A 16,940-nucleotide genomic window follows, 5' to 3' on the forward strand; every position below is an offset into this window, starting at 1 on the left:
TTGTTGTTTGTTTTTTGCATTAAAGTTTTCTGTTGTTTCCTAGATGTTTTGAAGTTGTTGTCTTTATTTGCTAGTTATGTACTGATTTGTCTCACCCAGGTTTTATGTTTTACTATATCTGGAAGTGTAAAGCAAGTGTAATTCTTCGGTTGTTAAACTCAGCTATACCAGGTCACTCTCCAGCTTTCTCTGTGTTGGTGCAGTCATTGGTGGGGATGTGGGTGCCAGTCTCTGTTTGTCATGAAGACGATTTGCAGTTGAGATGAGCGGGTGTTGTCCACTGTCTGTCTTTGATCATGTGATGCAGGAGCTATTGGTGTTACTTGTCTGTTGGGTGAGGTGGTCAGTGCAGTAGCTACTGCTGACTAGTGGAGGGTTAATAAGTTCCTCCCATTGAACAAGGCAGAGGGGAAAAAAAACCTAAGGAGATGAATACTCACTGCCATCGAGTCAGATCTGACTGATAGCAACCCCTCATTGGGTTTCCAAGGTAGTATCACTACAGAAATAGATTGCCTAATGAGAGGTGAAAAGGTAGAACAAAAATAGATGACAAGAAATAAGGGGAAGGAATATAAGAAAAAAGAGAAAGCAAAAGTGAGTGGGTAAGAGGGATGAAATTTTGGCAAAAATGAAAGAAAACAAGGAGCAGTGGAGTATAAAGGAATAAAGGTATATATGCCCAGGTATAAAGGAAGAAAAATTGGGCAAGAGGATAGTAGAAAATATAAAGGAAGGATCAGGTACTTGAGGAGGGGTCCCTCCAGTTATGTTCAGCCAGTGGCCCTGGGAACTGGCTGCTGTGGCAGACTGCTCACTCACTGGAGCACCCAGACAGGAGAAAGGGGATCAGTACAAGAAGTGAATCTCCAGTAGAGAAAGCCAGAGGCTGTTTTCTTTGCTTCCAAAACACCAAACCCACTGCCATCAAGTCATATCTGACTCATAGTGACCCTTCCTTGGGTTTCCAAGGCACTATCACTATGGAAGTAGATTGCCCAACCTTCCTTCCGAAGAGTGACTGGTGGGTTTGAACCGCCAACCTTCTGGTTAGCAGTCAAATGCCTTAGGCACTATACTACCAGAGCTCAGTCAGCTATGCAGATGGAGAAAGAACAACTGCAGCCCCTGGCTCCATCTGGAGTAGTCTGCTGCTGATGGCACCCAGCTGTCAATCAAAGTCCTGCTGTTCAAACCTGCCAGCCATCCCAAAGAACAAAAGGCCACCCTTCTCTTTGCAGACCCACAAGTCACAAAATCCCAGGTTCCACTCTGTGTTATGAAGGTTTGCTAAGAGCTGAACTCAAGCCCACTGCAGGGTGTCCCATTTGGGGTTCTGTTTAGTCAGAGGGAGTTTCTCTTCCTTTTCCCCTGCTCCCTTCCAGACTCTGCAGCAGCTTAAGCTAAGGGTGCCCGGTTCTGTTTCCCAGTACTATCTTCATCCCCACAGCCCCAGCTTACCTTGAAAAACTACTGGTGTGACTATTCTGAGTTTTAGTGCCTGTGGGCTCCATGATTTTTTTTTTTTTTTTTCTGATGGCTTAGTGGTTTAAGCACTTGACCTCCTTTGTATTTCCAATGACTTCTCTTCATCTCTACTAGCTGGGTGAGTTTTTGTTTTCCCAGTTACTTAACCTGCTCCTTTTCAGCACCTTCACTGGATCTAATACTTTATCTTCTCATTAGCTGCTCAGAACTCCAGTATCATTATTTGCATGTGCTTTACCTAGTGTCTCAAAATCTCTATTGATAGAGGGTCCTAGCACATGATCTGTTAGTAGGATGCCATCTTCCCCTGATAATTACTGTCTTTAATGTTAGTTTTCATTTTGAATGAACTCACCTGGCTAAATTTTGGGAAAAGTGGGGGGAGGTTGTGGTGATGGTGGTAATTCTCTGCTGATCCCAAAATTCTCCTGGAAATCATGCTTATCCAAGAAATTTCAAACTCTGGGAATTGCTGCTCTTCACAACATACCTCTCTGTCTCCTGTAATCTTCCACCTAAAACTGTGGAGCATACCCTTGAATCTGAAGCTTATGAGAAATGAGAGGTTTCTCCAGAATGTGATTCCTTCCACAGATTCATTGCAACAAAGAAAAAAAGTAGTGGGGTGAGAGTCAGGAGAACCTGTAGTTTAAGAGAGGTCCAAAGGAAAGCTGGAGAATAAAGAAGACCAAACAGGAGTTGATGCCTTTGAATTGTGGTGTTGGCAAAGAATACTGAAAATACTGTGGACTGCCAGAAGAACAAGTAGATCTGTCCTGGAGGAAGTACAGCCAGAATGCTACTTGGAAGCAAGAATGGCTAGACTTCATTTCACCTATTTTGGTCATGTTGTCAGAAGGGACCAGTCCCTGGAGAAGGATGTTATGTTTGGCAAAGTAGAGGATTAGCGAAAAAGGGAAGCCTCTCAACAAGATGGATTGACACAGTGGCTGCAATGATAGTCTCAAGTATAGCAAGGATTCTGAGGATTGCACAGGACCGGGCAGTGTCTTGTTCTATTGTACATGACGGTGCTATGAGTTGGAGCCAAATCAAAGGCACCTAACAACAACAAAACAACATATCGGTGAAATGCAGTAGGGTAACTTCTTTGAAATCTATTTCAAATAAACCACCCTAACAAATGCATGAGACCATAAGGAAAATTTGAACATTGGTGATATAAGAAGATACATCATCAATTTAACGGAACCATGTTACGTCTTGTTTGAAGAGATCTTACCTTTCAGAAATACATGCTGAAATATTTACAGATGAAATTATAGGAGATCTAGATTTGCTCTGCAGCAGGGTTGAGAAAGAATAAGACTGGCCACCTCTGAGATGATGGTTGTTGATGCTGGGAAACAGGTAGAGTCCATCGTATGATTCTCTCTACTTTGTGTCCAGAGAATTTTCAATAAGAAAAAAATTGAGGGAGAGACAGCACTCACACACTCTTTATGGAAATGCAAATAAGTCATTTAGCAGGGGCTTTTGACAATACAAATCAAATTACTTAAAAATTATATATACTTTAAAAACCACATTTTATCTGTACAGCACAGGGTGAATTCTAATGTAAGCTACAGATTCTAGTCAATAAGTAATTATCTATCCATACTGGTTCAACAATTATAACAAATGTAGCACACCAATACAAAAAAAAAAAAAAAACCTATTCCAAATCAAAACAGCTCTCATGGCTTAGTGGTTAAAGCATGTGACTGCTAACTAAAAGGTTGGAGGTTCGAACCTGCCAGCTGCTGTTTTGGAGAAAGATGAGACAGACTGCTTCCATAAAGATTTACAGCCTTGGAAACCCTATGGGGCAGTTATACTCTGTCTTATATGGTAGCTATGAGTTAAATCAGCTCAATGGCAGGGGGTATTCCAACTCATGGAGACCCCATATGTTGCAAAGTAGAACTGTACTCCATAGAATTTTCATGACCAGGACCTTTCAGAAGCAGATTGACAGGCCTTTCTTTTGAAGCATCTCTGGGTGGATTTGAACTTGTAACTTTTTGGTTAGTAGCCCAGAGCTTAAACCATTTGTACTACCCAGGGACTCCAGCACGATGTTAATAATAGGCAAATCATGTGAGAGGAGAGAGGCGCCATATGAGACCTCTCTGTAATTTATGTGCAATTTTTTCTATAAACCTAGAACTGCCTTTAAAAAAAGTGTTGAAATTTAAAGAAAAATAAGATGTATTAGCCATATTATTTGATAAAAACAGCAAGTTAAAGAACCTGTTCTGAAGTTTTACAAGTCTTTAACAGAAAAATGGAATTACAAGGAACATTTTTCTTCTTTTCAATATTTCAGTATTGATTGAAGTTTTATTAACAGCATGTTTTGATTGAACTAATAATGAATCAATTTGACCTAAATTCTAAATAAAAGTTCAGATTAGACAGATTTTTGCTACCCTCTCCCATGCTGCTTGTTGGTGTTTTAATAGTATAAATACCTTTTAGTCTAATCCTTTAAATTATTTATTCATGAAATGTTTTCAAATTATACAAATACAGTGCATGAATTTCTAGTTATTAGCTGAACACTTAAGATTTTTAAAAATATCTCTGGAGCTTTTTTGGTGTTTTAATTTACTTGAGTAGAGTGCTACAGTTGAGAGAAGATACATAAGGGTGTGGGGATTTTTCCCTGAAATATCCAGATAATGACCTCATTATCTATTTTAATTTGACAATGTAGAGGCAGTTTACATTCTTTATGACTCAAAATTCTATTTGAAGAAACTAGATTAATAAATCATAGCTTAGTGAGCACAGCAGAATGTCTCTGTAAGCCATTATATATATAGGTTTAATAGAATTTATAGAATTTTCCTTCTTTCAGTTCCATGCCAACTCATGCCCTGGCCTTTATCAGCTGCCAAACCCACTGCCATCAAGTCAGTTCCTACTCATAGTGACCTTATAGGACAGAGTAGAACTGCCCCATAGGATTTCTAAGGCTGGAAATCTTTACAGCAGCAGACTGCCTCTTTTTCTCTCCCACAGAGCAGCAGGTCGGTTCAAACTGCTGACCTTTTTGGTTAGCAGCTGAATGTGTTAACCACTAAGCAATCATTCCTTGTTAATCACCTTGGAGTTTATATTTTCATAATGAAATGTCTACCTGCACAAACAGTAACCTATGTGGGGCATGAAATTTGAAAAAAAAAAAAAAAATCCTTCTTTACAACATAATACACTTTCAGTAAATTGGGAAAGTATCTTTCTGGCACATCAAGATGGGCGCCACATGCTAGGATTTGTTAGGGGTGATGAAGCAGTAATTTTCCAGCCTTTCTCCATGTGTAGGAGGACAATTAATTGTAGAGAAAAGAGCATTGTTTGCAGTAAGCTTGATTGTTTTTTCAATCTATAGCTCAATTCCCTCTGCTTAATATTTATTATCAGTCTTCTTTAAAAAAAAAAAATCATCTCTAATGGTAAGGTGAAGAAGACAAAAAATAACAGAAAGTACTCTATGAAGACAATAAACTTTGATATTTTAAATGCATAGCCCAACAGGGGAGAAAATGCCACAATTATGTTTGACAACAGAGCACGGAATTTTATTTTTCATTTAGTTTCTTTTTTTTTTTCATTTTTGAAAAAGAAAAAATGTTTAGTGAATGCACACTCTTTTTGCAAGCCTAGGAGATGAAGTTGTTTTTTCTCAACCAAAGTTAAGATAGAAATGTCTGGAAAAATGATTCTGTCTGCCTAAACAAGTCCATTTCCTGAAGATATGAAAGCTGGAGGTCTTTTGGGTCTGGCAGAAGGGAAAGTAGGTACCTTCTCAGTGTCCACTGATCTTCCTAGGAACAAGGAGCATTATTAGAATTCTTGAGGCTCTTTGTGTGCTGGATTATATATACATAAGTTTTCTTGCTTTGATGTTGCACAGAGCCTAGTAATTGCCATTATTATGAACATAAGCAATCCAAGTATCCTCCAGTCAGTGAGTCCTGCATCTCAGATAAACTCACATTCTCCTTGCAGACCTGAAGACTTCAAATTTTTCCAGCTTCAGCAATCTGAGTCCAATTGCTAGAGGCTTCCCTCAGCCTCACCATGTTGTTGTTGTTGTTGTTATGTGCCGTCGAGTCAAACCCGACTCATAGCGACCCCTCCTTGGGTTTCTGAGGCAGTATCACTACAGAAGTAGCATTGCCCAACCTTAATGGCCATAATTCTAAGACCTGTTCTCAATCCCCACCCTGAGCTCTTCTGCCTTTTCTACCCTAAATAGTTCTAAGACCTGAGACTTGGAAGTCACCCTCTCTCCCCAGATTTTGACCAGTGTAAAAATGTGCCCAGTAAGGTGTTGGTGGCATGAAGGAAAATCTTGCTGCAATCAACATATGAGTCTTTAGTCCCAGTTTGAAATCAACCATAAACCAGGGAAGCCATGAAATAAATGGTCATGATCATTTGCCTGTTGAAAAATGGCTGCAAGTGGAAAGGGGAAAGATTTGGCTACAAGAAGATCATCAGAAAAGCTAACAGTAGTGCAAGAAGTCTTTATGCAATTGATAGCATTATTTCTTTTATTTGTTCATAAGGGAAGCTAAGAGTAAAGGCTTTGGCATCAAACTGACTATTTTAAGTCTTTTACTTCAACAAGTCACTTAACCATTCCTGCACCTCAATTTCTCCTAAAATAAAGGTGATAGTATCTACTTCATTAATTTTTCAGATTTGAGTGAGATAATATTTGAAAGAACTTGACATTATGCCTGGCCTAGTACGTGCTCTGTATATGTCAGTGAACGGCAGCCAGTAGCAATAGAAGTGGAATCGCTATTGTCTTCAGAAATAATATCACCAAGCCCTATGCTGTAGGTGTAATAAAAAATCATAGTGAAGTGACACACACACAGGCCTTGTCCTTTCCAACCAGGGCTTTGAACTAGTTCATTCGGGCTCAGTCATTGTCAAAGAAGAGACACTGAAGTGTCTGAATTTTTTAAATGTGGGTGAACCAGAATGCTAACCAAAACTGGAAAAATTATGTATCAAAGCCTTGTTAGAAATTTAATCTTCCTCTTAGAAAGCAAGGGCAGCATATGTGTTACATAGCAGCCGAATCTCTGGACTGGCTGAATCAAAAACCCTGGCCAGACGCACTACTTTGCATGTGTATACTCTCCAGAGTCCTGGCAATAATCCAGCCTCACACATCAGGCATCAGAAAGCACTCACTATGCCTCTACCAAATCTCCCATTCCAGGTTTTAAACCTGTAATTTTTTCCCATTCAGGTTAGGATTCCAGTTCACCCAAATTTTTAAAATTCATGTCTATTCCAATTTCACTTCATGGACCATGACTGAACCAGTTTGAACTGGTTTGAAGCTGTTTTCAATTTCCTACATCATCTTTCCACCCATTCCCCAAACCTCGTGGTCTTCCCATCTTGAATTCTCATGAGTAGTGGATGGCTCTGGTGGTACGGTGCCTAAGGCATTTGACTGCCAACCAGAAGGTTGGTGGTTGAAATCCTCCAGCTAGTCCATGGAAGGAAGGTGGGATGATCTACTTAGTATAAGATTTGCTGCCTTGGAAACCCAGTTGGGGGGGGGGTCACTATGAGTCAGAATGAACTCTATAGCAGTGAGATTTTTTTCTTTATTTTTTTAAGTGGATGACAGGGCATGAAGGAAGGAACAGTGAAGAATAGAAGGCCTGTGTATGCACAGTGAGACACCTTGGGGGCAGGGAGTGCATGGGAGGGCAGGACACAGGGAAACGTGGTGATGGGGAGGAAGTGGGAGGAAAGCTGTTACATTGTGGGAGATTGCAGTCAATGTTGTGAGACAAAGTATATGTGAACTGCTATATAGAAGATGATGCTCTGTAAACTCACCCAAATCACAATAAAAATTAAAAAAAAAAAAAAAACTCACCTTCCATGTAGAAGACCTATGTTCAATTCCCAGGTGCACCTGGCAGCAGAGGATTCCATGTTCCTATGATGGTGGACAGGTGTTAGTGGAGCTTCCAGACTAAGAAGGACAAGGAAGAAAAGGCTGGCAAATATAGTTCTGAAAATCAGCCATTGAAAACCCAGCAGAACACAATGGTCCAATCTGCAACCAAGCATAGGGATGGGGCTGTGTTTCATTCCATTGTGTCTGGGGACACCATGAGTTGAGGGCAAATAATAGCAACTAGCAACAACAAAATTGTGAATCATATAAATAATATAAAGCAAGTAGGAGTGTGTGTGTGTGTAAATGCACAGACGAGCATACTTACACACACAAGCACATGGCTAACAAAAGAAAAGTCAATTTAAAAGTGAATTAAAACCAGACAAAAGTCAATATTTCAAATTTAGAAGAGAGAGGAAAAAAATGGGACAAGAGGATTAAAATTTCTGTCAACTAGGTTTTAAAAAAATAGGATTGAAACAGGCTACAGAATATGATCAAGTAAAGAGGAAACATGCTCAGCATCACAATTCACCAGTTGCCCTCTGATCTCAGCCACTTTAATTGCAGCTTTCACAAAGAGAGTGACAATAGCTAGCTCCCCATCACCCTCCGTAAGTCCCACAGTGGCTCCTGGGCCAGATCATGGTCCTTGGAACATGTTATTACCATCTTGCACTGAGCCACCCCCCAGATATATTGCTAGGAAATTTAGCCTATTTTTTCCACACCTGGAGAAAGAAACTGTTGATAATTCCAAAAGTGTTAGTACCAGGTGGCCATGATCATATGTTGCGACCTACGATGAATCTGTACTGTACTTTACAGAATGTGTCACTTTCTATAAGGGACCACGTTGTGATGAAACAATTTCAGTACTTGCTGTAGTCAGGTTCATTTGCCCTCTGCTTGCTTCTGAGGCAAATGTTAGAATAACCCAGGACAAAATTTGGAAACCAGGAAGCACTTAATGACTTTGTACTGGTCAGTCAGCAGGGATTCAACCCCATCATCTCTGAGTACCTTGTATTCACATACTTAGTTTAAGGTAGTATAACAGAACCAAAATTAGAAACTTGCTTTATGTAAACTATTTGTTTAGGTCTGCTGTTTGATTAGATTGCATGGAAAATCTGGACTGGTCATTTTTATACAAGCATTCTGCTGGAAATCTAAGATGCTGTGACTTTTCAAGCAGACACACAGAGATGTGCAGTAGTTGTGTGTGTTCCTCCTAACCTGTTTACATTTGAGGGTCATCTGTGCCATGCCAGACACATGACCATGGACAAGCTCACTACTGTCTCTAAGCCTGTTTCTTCCTCTGTAAAATGGTAATAGTACTTACCTAAGAAAGTTGTGATGAGCATTAAATGAGATACAAGTAGGTGGTGATCGAGGTTATTATACTTTGTTGATAAAGCAACATTGACTTGCCTGTCTCCAATTCCCTGAAGGCATGTTGTTGTTGTTGTTGTTATGTGCCGTCGAGTCAGCCCTGACTCATAGCGACCCCTCCTTGGGTTTCCGAGGCAGTATCACTACGGAAGTAGGATTGCCCAACCTCCTTCCGAGGAGTGGCTGGTGGGTTTGAACCGCCAGCCTTCTGGTTAGCAGTCAAGTGCTTTAGCCACTATGCTACCAGAGCTCCTGCCTGAAGGCATAGCTACATTTAATATTTTTCCAGGCCACATAAATAAAGAGAACTAAAAACTGTAGGCAGTTAGCAGTGCCTTTAGTTTAACTGAAGCACCAGTAAAATGTTTGTTGGTTGGTTAATTTTTATTTTGGTGAGATTATACACACCAAAAGTGACACCATTTCAGCAATTTCTTCATGTACAATTCAGTGACATTGATTACATTCTTCAAGTTGTGTAACTGTGCTTACTATCCTTTTCCAAATTATTCTACCACTCTTATCTCACCACCTCTAAGCTTGCCATCCAACCTTTTGAGTTGCCATTGTCAGTTTGATCTCAGATGATTCTTTAAAAGCAGATATAAAATGTTTTAAACACCATTTAAGTAGTGGAAATTTTAAAAACCACCAAATGGAGACCTTTCACTGATCGACACAATACAGGAAAGCCCAATGAAATTGGCTTTCATTGACGGCACGTAACAACAACAACAACAGGTCAGGCAGCCAAGAAGGAAATTATACATTTGAAATCAACAAATTGGATTTGCTATATTTTTTTTTTTTTTTGCAGCCTCAGCAATTGCTCTCTGACCACGTCCTCAAAAGAATAGAAGTGAGCTCAGTTAGCTCCCAGATTCCATTCACACATCAACTGACATGCTCTATCTACACAGAACAGTGTTTTTCCTCATCTGAGTTCTAAATGAATGGTGTTTGCTTCCAAAGTTATTACAGCTGCTAAATACATGCTGACTATAAAATTGCTCCCCTTCAAAAAAATTTGTGTTTATGAACCTATACATATGTAAATGTAACTGCTTTTTGCTTAAAAGAATCCATGTTAATAGAAATATATAGTTTACTAATGAGTATCATCATAGAGTGTTTGAAATAGTTCATGACATGAATTACTATATTCACACTATTAGAAACCAACATACTCTTTCTTGGTAAATTATCTCCCACCCCTACCTATGGAAAAGGCACTAGATTAGAATTTCACTTCCCTCTCTTTCTCCTAATTTGAGGCCAGAATGGCTGGTGGGCTAAATGCTGCACTATAGATGATTGGTATTGATAAACATAGATTATTTAGTGAATTATTTGGCCTTGTGCTGATAAGCACAATGAACAATTCCTATAAGTAGACACGACAAGTTAGCAATGAGGAAAATGTTGATATTCAATTGGTTGCATAGCAATAAATGATTGTTTTATTTTCCCCCTTCCTTCCAGCCACCACCACACAAAGGTGGTAGACAAAATCTGTGCATGTCAGGTGATGGGGATGATGTGTTAGAAATATGGAAGATCCTGAGGTGCGTCCTGGCACCTGGGATGTGAGCATACATGGTACTAAATAGTTGTCACAGGTGATATGGTTCTTCCTGATGTTTTCCTTTTATATGGTGTATTAGAAAATTTTTACAAACTCTGACTTAAGATAAAACCCAATTCTTAACCGTGTCCCCAAGGTCTGGCACTGGAGGTCCACGACTCCTTCTCTATCTCATTTTGCACTACCCGCCCTGGACTTAATGTGCTCCAGTTTCACAAGCCGTATCTCATAACTGCCCCCCCCCCAATCTGCCGTGCTCCTTGCTCATGCAGGGTCTTGGTCTGTGTTCTTTCTTAGCACTTTTTAACAGTTCACAAACCATACAATTCACCCATTTAAAGTGTACAATCATGTCAGTATATTCACATTTTAGTATAGTCACTGGATTGTGCATACATTGCCACAATCAATTTTAGAATATTTTCATTACTCCAAAAAGGAACCATACATCACTTAGCAATCATCTCAAATCTCCCCACTACTCTATGGCTTTGCTTATTCTGGGCATTTCATATAAGTGGAATCATGTAATTTGTGGTCCTTTGTGATTGGCTTCTTTCAATTATGTTTTAAGGGTTCATCCATACGGTACTATATGAATCAATACTTCATTCTTTTTTATTGTTGACTAATACTCCCTTATATGGCTAGCTGTATCACACTCTATGGATCTATTCATCGGTTGAAGGACACTTGGGTTGTTTCTACCTTTTTGCTATTGTAAATAATGCTACTATGAACATTCATGGACAAACTTGGATGTGGACATATGTTTTCATTTCACTTGGGTATATATGTAGGAGTGGTGTTGCTGGTTCATAGGGTAACCCTATGCTTAATGTTTGATGAACTGACAGATTGTTTTCCAAGGTAGCTATACTGTTTAAGAGTCCCACCAGCTGTGTATGAGAGTTGTAATTCCTCTACATTCTTGATAACTCTTGTTATTACTTGTCTTTTTTTTAATATAGCCATGCTGTTGTGTGTGAAGTGATAGCTTATTGTGCTTTTGTTCCTACCTTTTAAGCTAGGTGATTTCTACTCTTGTAAGCTGTAGCTTAAAATTGACTTTCATTGATAATCTTACATTGACCACCTCCCCCTAAATTAGTTTAATACTCCTCTCAAAAATATTCCACCTCTCCCCCCTAAACTCTAAGTTCTACATAGGAAGGGACTGTCCTATCTCTACTTTGTCCCTTCTCTGTCTCTAGCATCTAGCCATTGTGTGATCTGTATTGGGTGCTGTTAAAAATAAGTTAAATGAGTGACACATTTTAAAAAATCACAAAAATGTATACTTTATCTGAGCATCACCTATATCAGAATAATTAGCATGATGAGTTTTTAAATCTATTTTCTCAGCAGTCCCACGGACTACACTGTTGAAAACCAAAAACCAAACTCACTGCTGTCAAGTTGGATCTGACTCATAGTGACTCCTCCTTGGGTTTCCAAGGTGATATCACTACAGGAGTAGATTGCCCAATCTTCCTTCCAAGGAGTGGCTGGTGGGTTTGAACTGCCAGCCTTCTGGTTAGCAGTCAAATGCCTTAGGCACTATGCCACCAGAGCTCCCACACTGTTGAGAAACATATTTTAATGTCTCTGGCAAAGGAAGAAAGGGGCTCTATAATTTAACCATGACCAATGCTTCTATTTTCATAAATTTTATTTAGGTTGTATACTTTTCTAGATGGAATTTTGTCCCCAGAAGTATATGTTGTAAATCCTAACTTCTATACCTGTGGGGAAATCTACTTCCTTAGTGATACTGCCTCAGAAACCCAAGGAGGGGTCGCTATGGGTCAGATCTGACTCCACGGCACAAAACAACAACAACAACATACCTGTGGGAATGGGTTGTCTTTGTTATATTAATGAAACAGGATTAGTGTAGGGTGTGTCATAAATCATTCACTTTTGAGATATAAAAGAGATGAAACACGCAAACAAGAGAAGCAGAAATATGGGAAGTACATGCCAAGCCATGTGAAGATTGCCCAGGAGCAGAAACTAAAAGAGACTAGACCCTTCCTCCAGAACTAACAGAGAGAAAAAGCCTTCCCCTAGAGCTAGCATCCTGAATTCATGCTTCTAGCCTCCTCAGCTCTGAGAGTATATGCACCAGTCTCTCATAATTGTTTAGCCAATGTGACTTGTGCTTATTTGAAATACATGATTCCCTTGGTATGTGATAGACTCTGCTGTTTAACTTGAATTTGGAGATCTACACCTTTTCCTTCCTCCCTTCCTCCTTCCCTCCTTCCCTTCTTCCTCCTTCTCTACTCTTCCTCATTTTTTCTTTTTTTCCTCTCTCTCCTCTTACTCTTTTGTGAGTGAGGCTCAGTATCCGCAAGCAAAACCAAATGGACTATGTAAACTGTTCTCTTTCAGGTGAGATAATAAAAAAAAAAAAAAAAGAAAGAATGTGTTGTTGACAAGGAACTTAGGGAGAATGGGCTTTTCCTCTTTCGGTACCAATGAGGCCACACCCCTAGGGAGTTTAATTAGTAGGTCCATAATAAAAACAAGAACAATTAGTTGCCAAAGAGTGGATTCTGATTCGCTGTGGTCCCACGTGTGCTCCATATGGTTTTCAGTGATTGAGTTTCCAAAGGATAGCTCCATCCCTTTATTCTGAGGTGCCTTCAGATGCACTCTAACCTCCAACCTTTTGATTAGCAGTCAAACGTACTAACCATTTGCACCACCCAGGGATTCTAAGTCCAGGAAAGGGCCCTAGAGTAGCCTCTTTAAAAAAATCAAGGTCCCCAATGATTATGGAGAGCTCTGGTGCCATAGTACCTAAGGCATTTGACTACTAACCAGAAGGCTGGTGGTTTAAACCCACCAGCCACTCCTTGGAAAGAAGGTTGGGCAATCTACTTCTGTAGTGATACTGCCTCAGAAACCCAAGAAGGGGTCGCTATGAGTCAGAAACGACTCAACAGCAGTGAGTTTATCTGTTTGAGTGATTGTGATGCCAGGCATCCATGGGCTTCACTTTGAAAAACATTCATCCTGGTTAATATTCTCATTGTGTAATAAGAGCAGGTCGATGTACATGTTTAAAAAATAAATTAGACCCCGGCATCAGGTGAGGAATTAAATCCATGGCCCAGTATTTACTAGTTATGTGGTTTAAGACAAATTAATCTTTCTAAACTCTGTGTCCTGTGAAGGGAGGGGGCAATCAAAATACCTATGTCATATTATGTCTTGAGCAGTACATTCAATAATGCACATAAAACACTTAACACAAAGTCTGACACACAAATTCTCCTCGGAAGGAAGATGGGGCAATCTACTTCCGTAGTGATACTGCCTCGGAAACCCAAGGAGGGGTCGCTATGAGTCAGATCCAACTCGACGGCACATAAGAACACAACAACAACAAACTCTGTGTCCTCATCTGTGAAGGGAGGGGGCAATGAAATCCTATGTCATACTGTGTCTTGAGCAATACATTCAATAGTGCACATAAAACACTTAACACAAAGTCTGACACAAAAGAAATGCTCCTATATGTCAGTTGCTACTATTTTTTGTTGTTTTATCATTGCTGTTATTATTTTAATTCCAAGAAGGTGTGTACAATGAATCTTTTTTAAAGGAATCCAGTTTTCCTTAGTAAGTAAATGACTTCCTGTGCAAAATTTGGAAATTTACAAGGTTCATCAATGGTTGTAAAATCATTGTTATTTTTGTAGATAGTTTTCTAAGTGGTTCTTTATTGACATGAATAGGTCTCAAGTCTGTTTTCAAGTGATTCCTTAACCTTCAAGGAACAACATAGTCATTTCTGAAGAAGAAAACTTTGGTTAGCATATTAAATTACGCTTCACTCCTTAGTTCTACTTCACATTAGTTACTGTTATGATTATAACACATCTTCCTTAAGTGTCATCTACTGAGCAGACAATATTGCCTAAACATCATCTTTTTGTCTATCAAACAATATAATTCGCCAGGTTGCTGCCCTTGTAGACCTTACTCTATAAGAGAGAAGTTCCAAAGCTCAATCAAATGCGGACCTACCACTCATCTTGGAGAATCAGGAATGTTAATCCATGTATTCAAATACTATATACTGAGTACATAACAAGTGTCAGGCATTCAGGATACATAGAAAGAAAGCCAAGGTCCCACAAGGATGAAGAGTTCATTACTAAAGGTGTAGTATGGAAAGGGGGTCAGGCGGGGAGTCATCTAATACATTACCAAGACTCTTTGGGCTGGTGGTGAGTGCTGTGAATGACATTAAAGAGAATGATATGATAGAAAATGTCTAAAAGAAAGTAGCTACTTTAGATTAATAGCCAAGAAATGTCTCCCCCAAGAGATGACAATTGAGGGGACAATTGGATGTGAAGAAGGAGCTAACCATGGAAGGTATCAGAGGGTGGAGTGATTGAGGAAGAGGGAACAAACAGTCAGTGACAAGACCCTAAGGCAGGACTATGTTTGGCATAAGTAAGAAACAGGATGTAGGCCAACATGGTTGGAATGAGGTGATGGAAGTGAGAGTGATAAGGGAAGAGGCTGGAGATAGAGATAGGGGCATATGAGTAAGGCCTCGTCTCTCATGTTAAGGAACTGGTGGAGTTTTATTCCAAGCACAATGTGATTTAAGCATACTGTGCTCTAATTTATAATCATTTCATGTTCTCTTTTCTTCCCCTATCCCTTTTTTTCAGTGTCTAGCTATTATGTAACCCAACTGAATAATATTTGACTACAATATTTATTTCCATATATGTAGCTATAATCTCTATAAGGTTTTTAATGAAGTTGTCACTTAGTCATGCCATAAAACCCCCAAATCACATCTCACTTTGCTTTAGAAGATGTAGACAGATGGCATCGAATTTCTTCTCGATAGCATAGTAAAGAATGTCTTCTGAAATATTTGGATTTAGGTTGCACCAGGTGACTTTTGAAGTGCCTACCTGCGAGGGAAAGGAACGGCAGAAGCTGGCCTTGATTGGTGACTTCTCATCTTCAGCAGAATTCTTCGTCACTGTTGCCGTCTTCGCCTTCCTCTACTCCTTGGCCGCCACTGTCGTTTACATTTTCTTCCAGAACAAGTACCGGGAGAACAACCGGGGCCCACTCATCGTAAGTGGCTTTCTTTTGAAATAACTATTTCTATCCCTTTTCATTTCTTTCCTTAATGCTCGAAGGGCTTTGGAGTTAAGTGAGCCCTTAGGCTGGTATTTTAAAGGTAATCAAATTGTTTTTCATCTAAATCTCTTGGATCTATAACAAAAACGTGATGTCTGTCATTCTTGTGCCACTGTGTTGGAAAAGTATCACAAGACTCACTGGAAAGTCTCTAAACTAAATGACTGGGAATCACATGAGATCAAGGAAAGAGTAGTGAAGTTTTCTGCAGATTGGTTTAGTTTAGCATCATGGAGGTGGTCAACCATTTTTCTCATTAGTTACTTAGCTAATGTGATTTGTGCTTATTTGAAATACATGATTCCCTTGGTATGTGATAGACTGGGCTGTTTAGTTTGAAGGTGGAGATCTATACCTTTTCCTTCCTTCCTGCCTCCTTCTCTCCCTTCCTTCTTCCTCCTTCTCTTCTCCTTTTTATTTTTTCTTTTCCCTCTCTCCTCTTAGACTTTTTTTCCTCTTATATAGTGTTTCAGGTTATGTCATGGGTGAAACCTATATAGCCCAGCATATCCTAACATGGACATGTATATACACCTGTTGATGTTAGTTGCCATCGAGTTGATTCTGAGTCATGGAAACTTACCAAAAAAAAACCAAAGTCAGTGCTATCAAGTTGATTCTAACTCATAGTGACCCCCACTGGGTTTCAGGACTATAAATCTTTATGGAAGCAGACTGCCCCATCTTTCTTCTGCAGAGCAGCTGGGAGATTCAAACTACTGACCTTTTGGTTAGCATCCAAATGCCTTAACCACTATACCACCCAAGCTCCTTCTTGGTGACTTAGGGGTTCCTAAAGTTCTCCAAGAGGTACATGGCCATGGATAATTTTAAGGAAATAAATTGAAAATTTCTCACCCTTCATGTGTACATTTGCCTAAAATTTATCTTCCTGTAAATATCTTGCTGGTTTTTTTTCTTAATTACCTATTCCCACTGTACAAATAAAAAATCTTTTTTAGGTGGGGACCAGGTTTGCTGGTCCGATAGAGCCTGGTGGAACCACTGAGACTATGGCCCCTAGTTGCCCTTCAGGTCTGGAATTGAACCTACACCTGTGGTTTCCAGCCAAACAAAAGACAGGCATATGAGTTGAACATTTACCTCAAGTAGATAGACTCCTTGGAGAGAACAATCATGGGAGAAAGAAGGGCTTCTTATGCACAGGGAGAGAGCTCAGGGGGCAGGAATGTAGGGAGGGATGGACACTGGGAAGAGGTAACTATGGGGAGGAAGTGGGAGGGGAGCTGTTGCATTGTGGTAAACTGTGGTCAATGACATGAGACAAAGTATATGTAAACTGCTGTGTGGAGAGTGAATTTGCTCTGT

At 39.7% G+C, this 16,940-nt stretch overlaps 1 protein-coding gene across 1 annotated transcript in view; it reads left to right on the top strand.

Moving 5' to 3' along the window:
• The window catches only part of SYNPR (synaptoporin), a 303,047-nt gene that overhangs the window by 155,306 nt on the left and 130,801 nt on the right, over positions 1-16,940 (top strand). The window contains exon 5 of the mRNA XM_042781950.1: positions 15,347-15,545. Coding sequence (XP_042637884.1) covers positions 15,347-15,545 — 199 coding nt within the window. The remainder of the gene's footprint in view (positions 1-15,346; positions 15,546-16,940) is intronic.

This window comes from Orycteropus afer, unplaced genomic scaffold (genome assembly GCF_000298275.1).
Source record: "Orycteropus afer afer isolate SDZICR_OR568_19922 unplaced genomic scaffold, OryAfe1.0 scaffold00201, whole genome shotgun sequence".
Lineage (NCBI taxonomy): Eukaryota > Metazoa > Chordata > Mammalia > Tubulidentata > Orycteropodidae > Orycteropus > Orycteropus afer.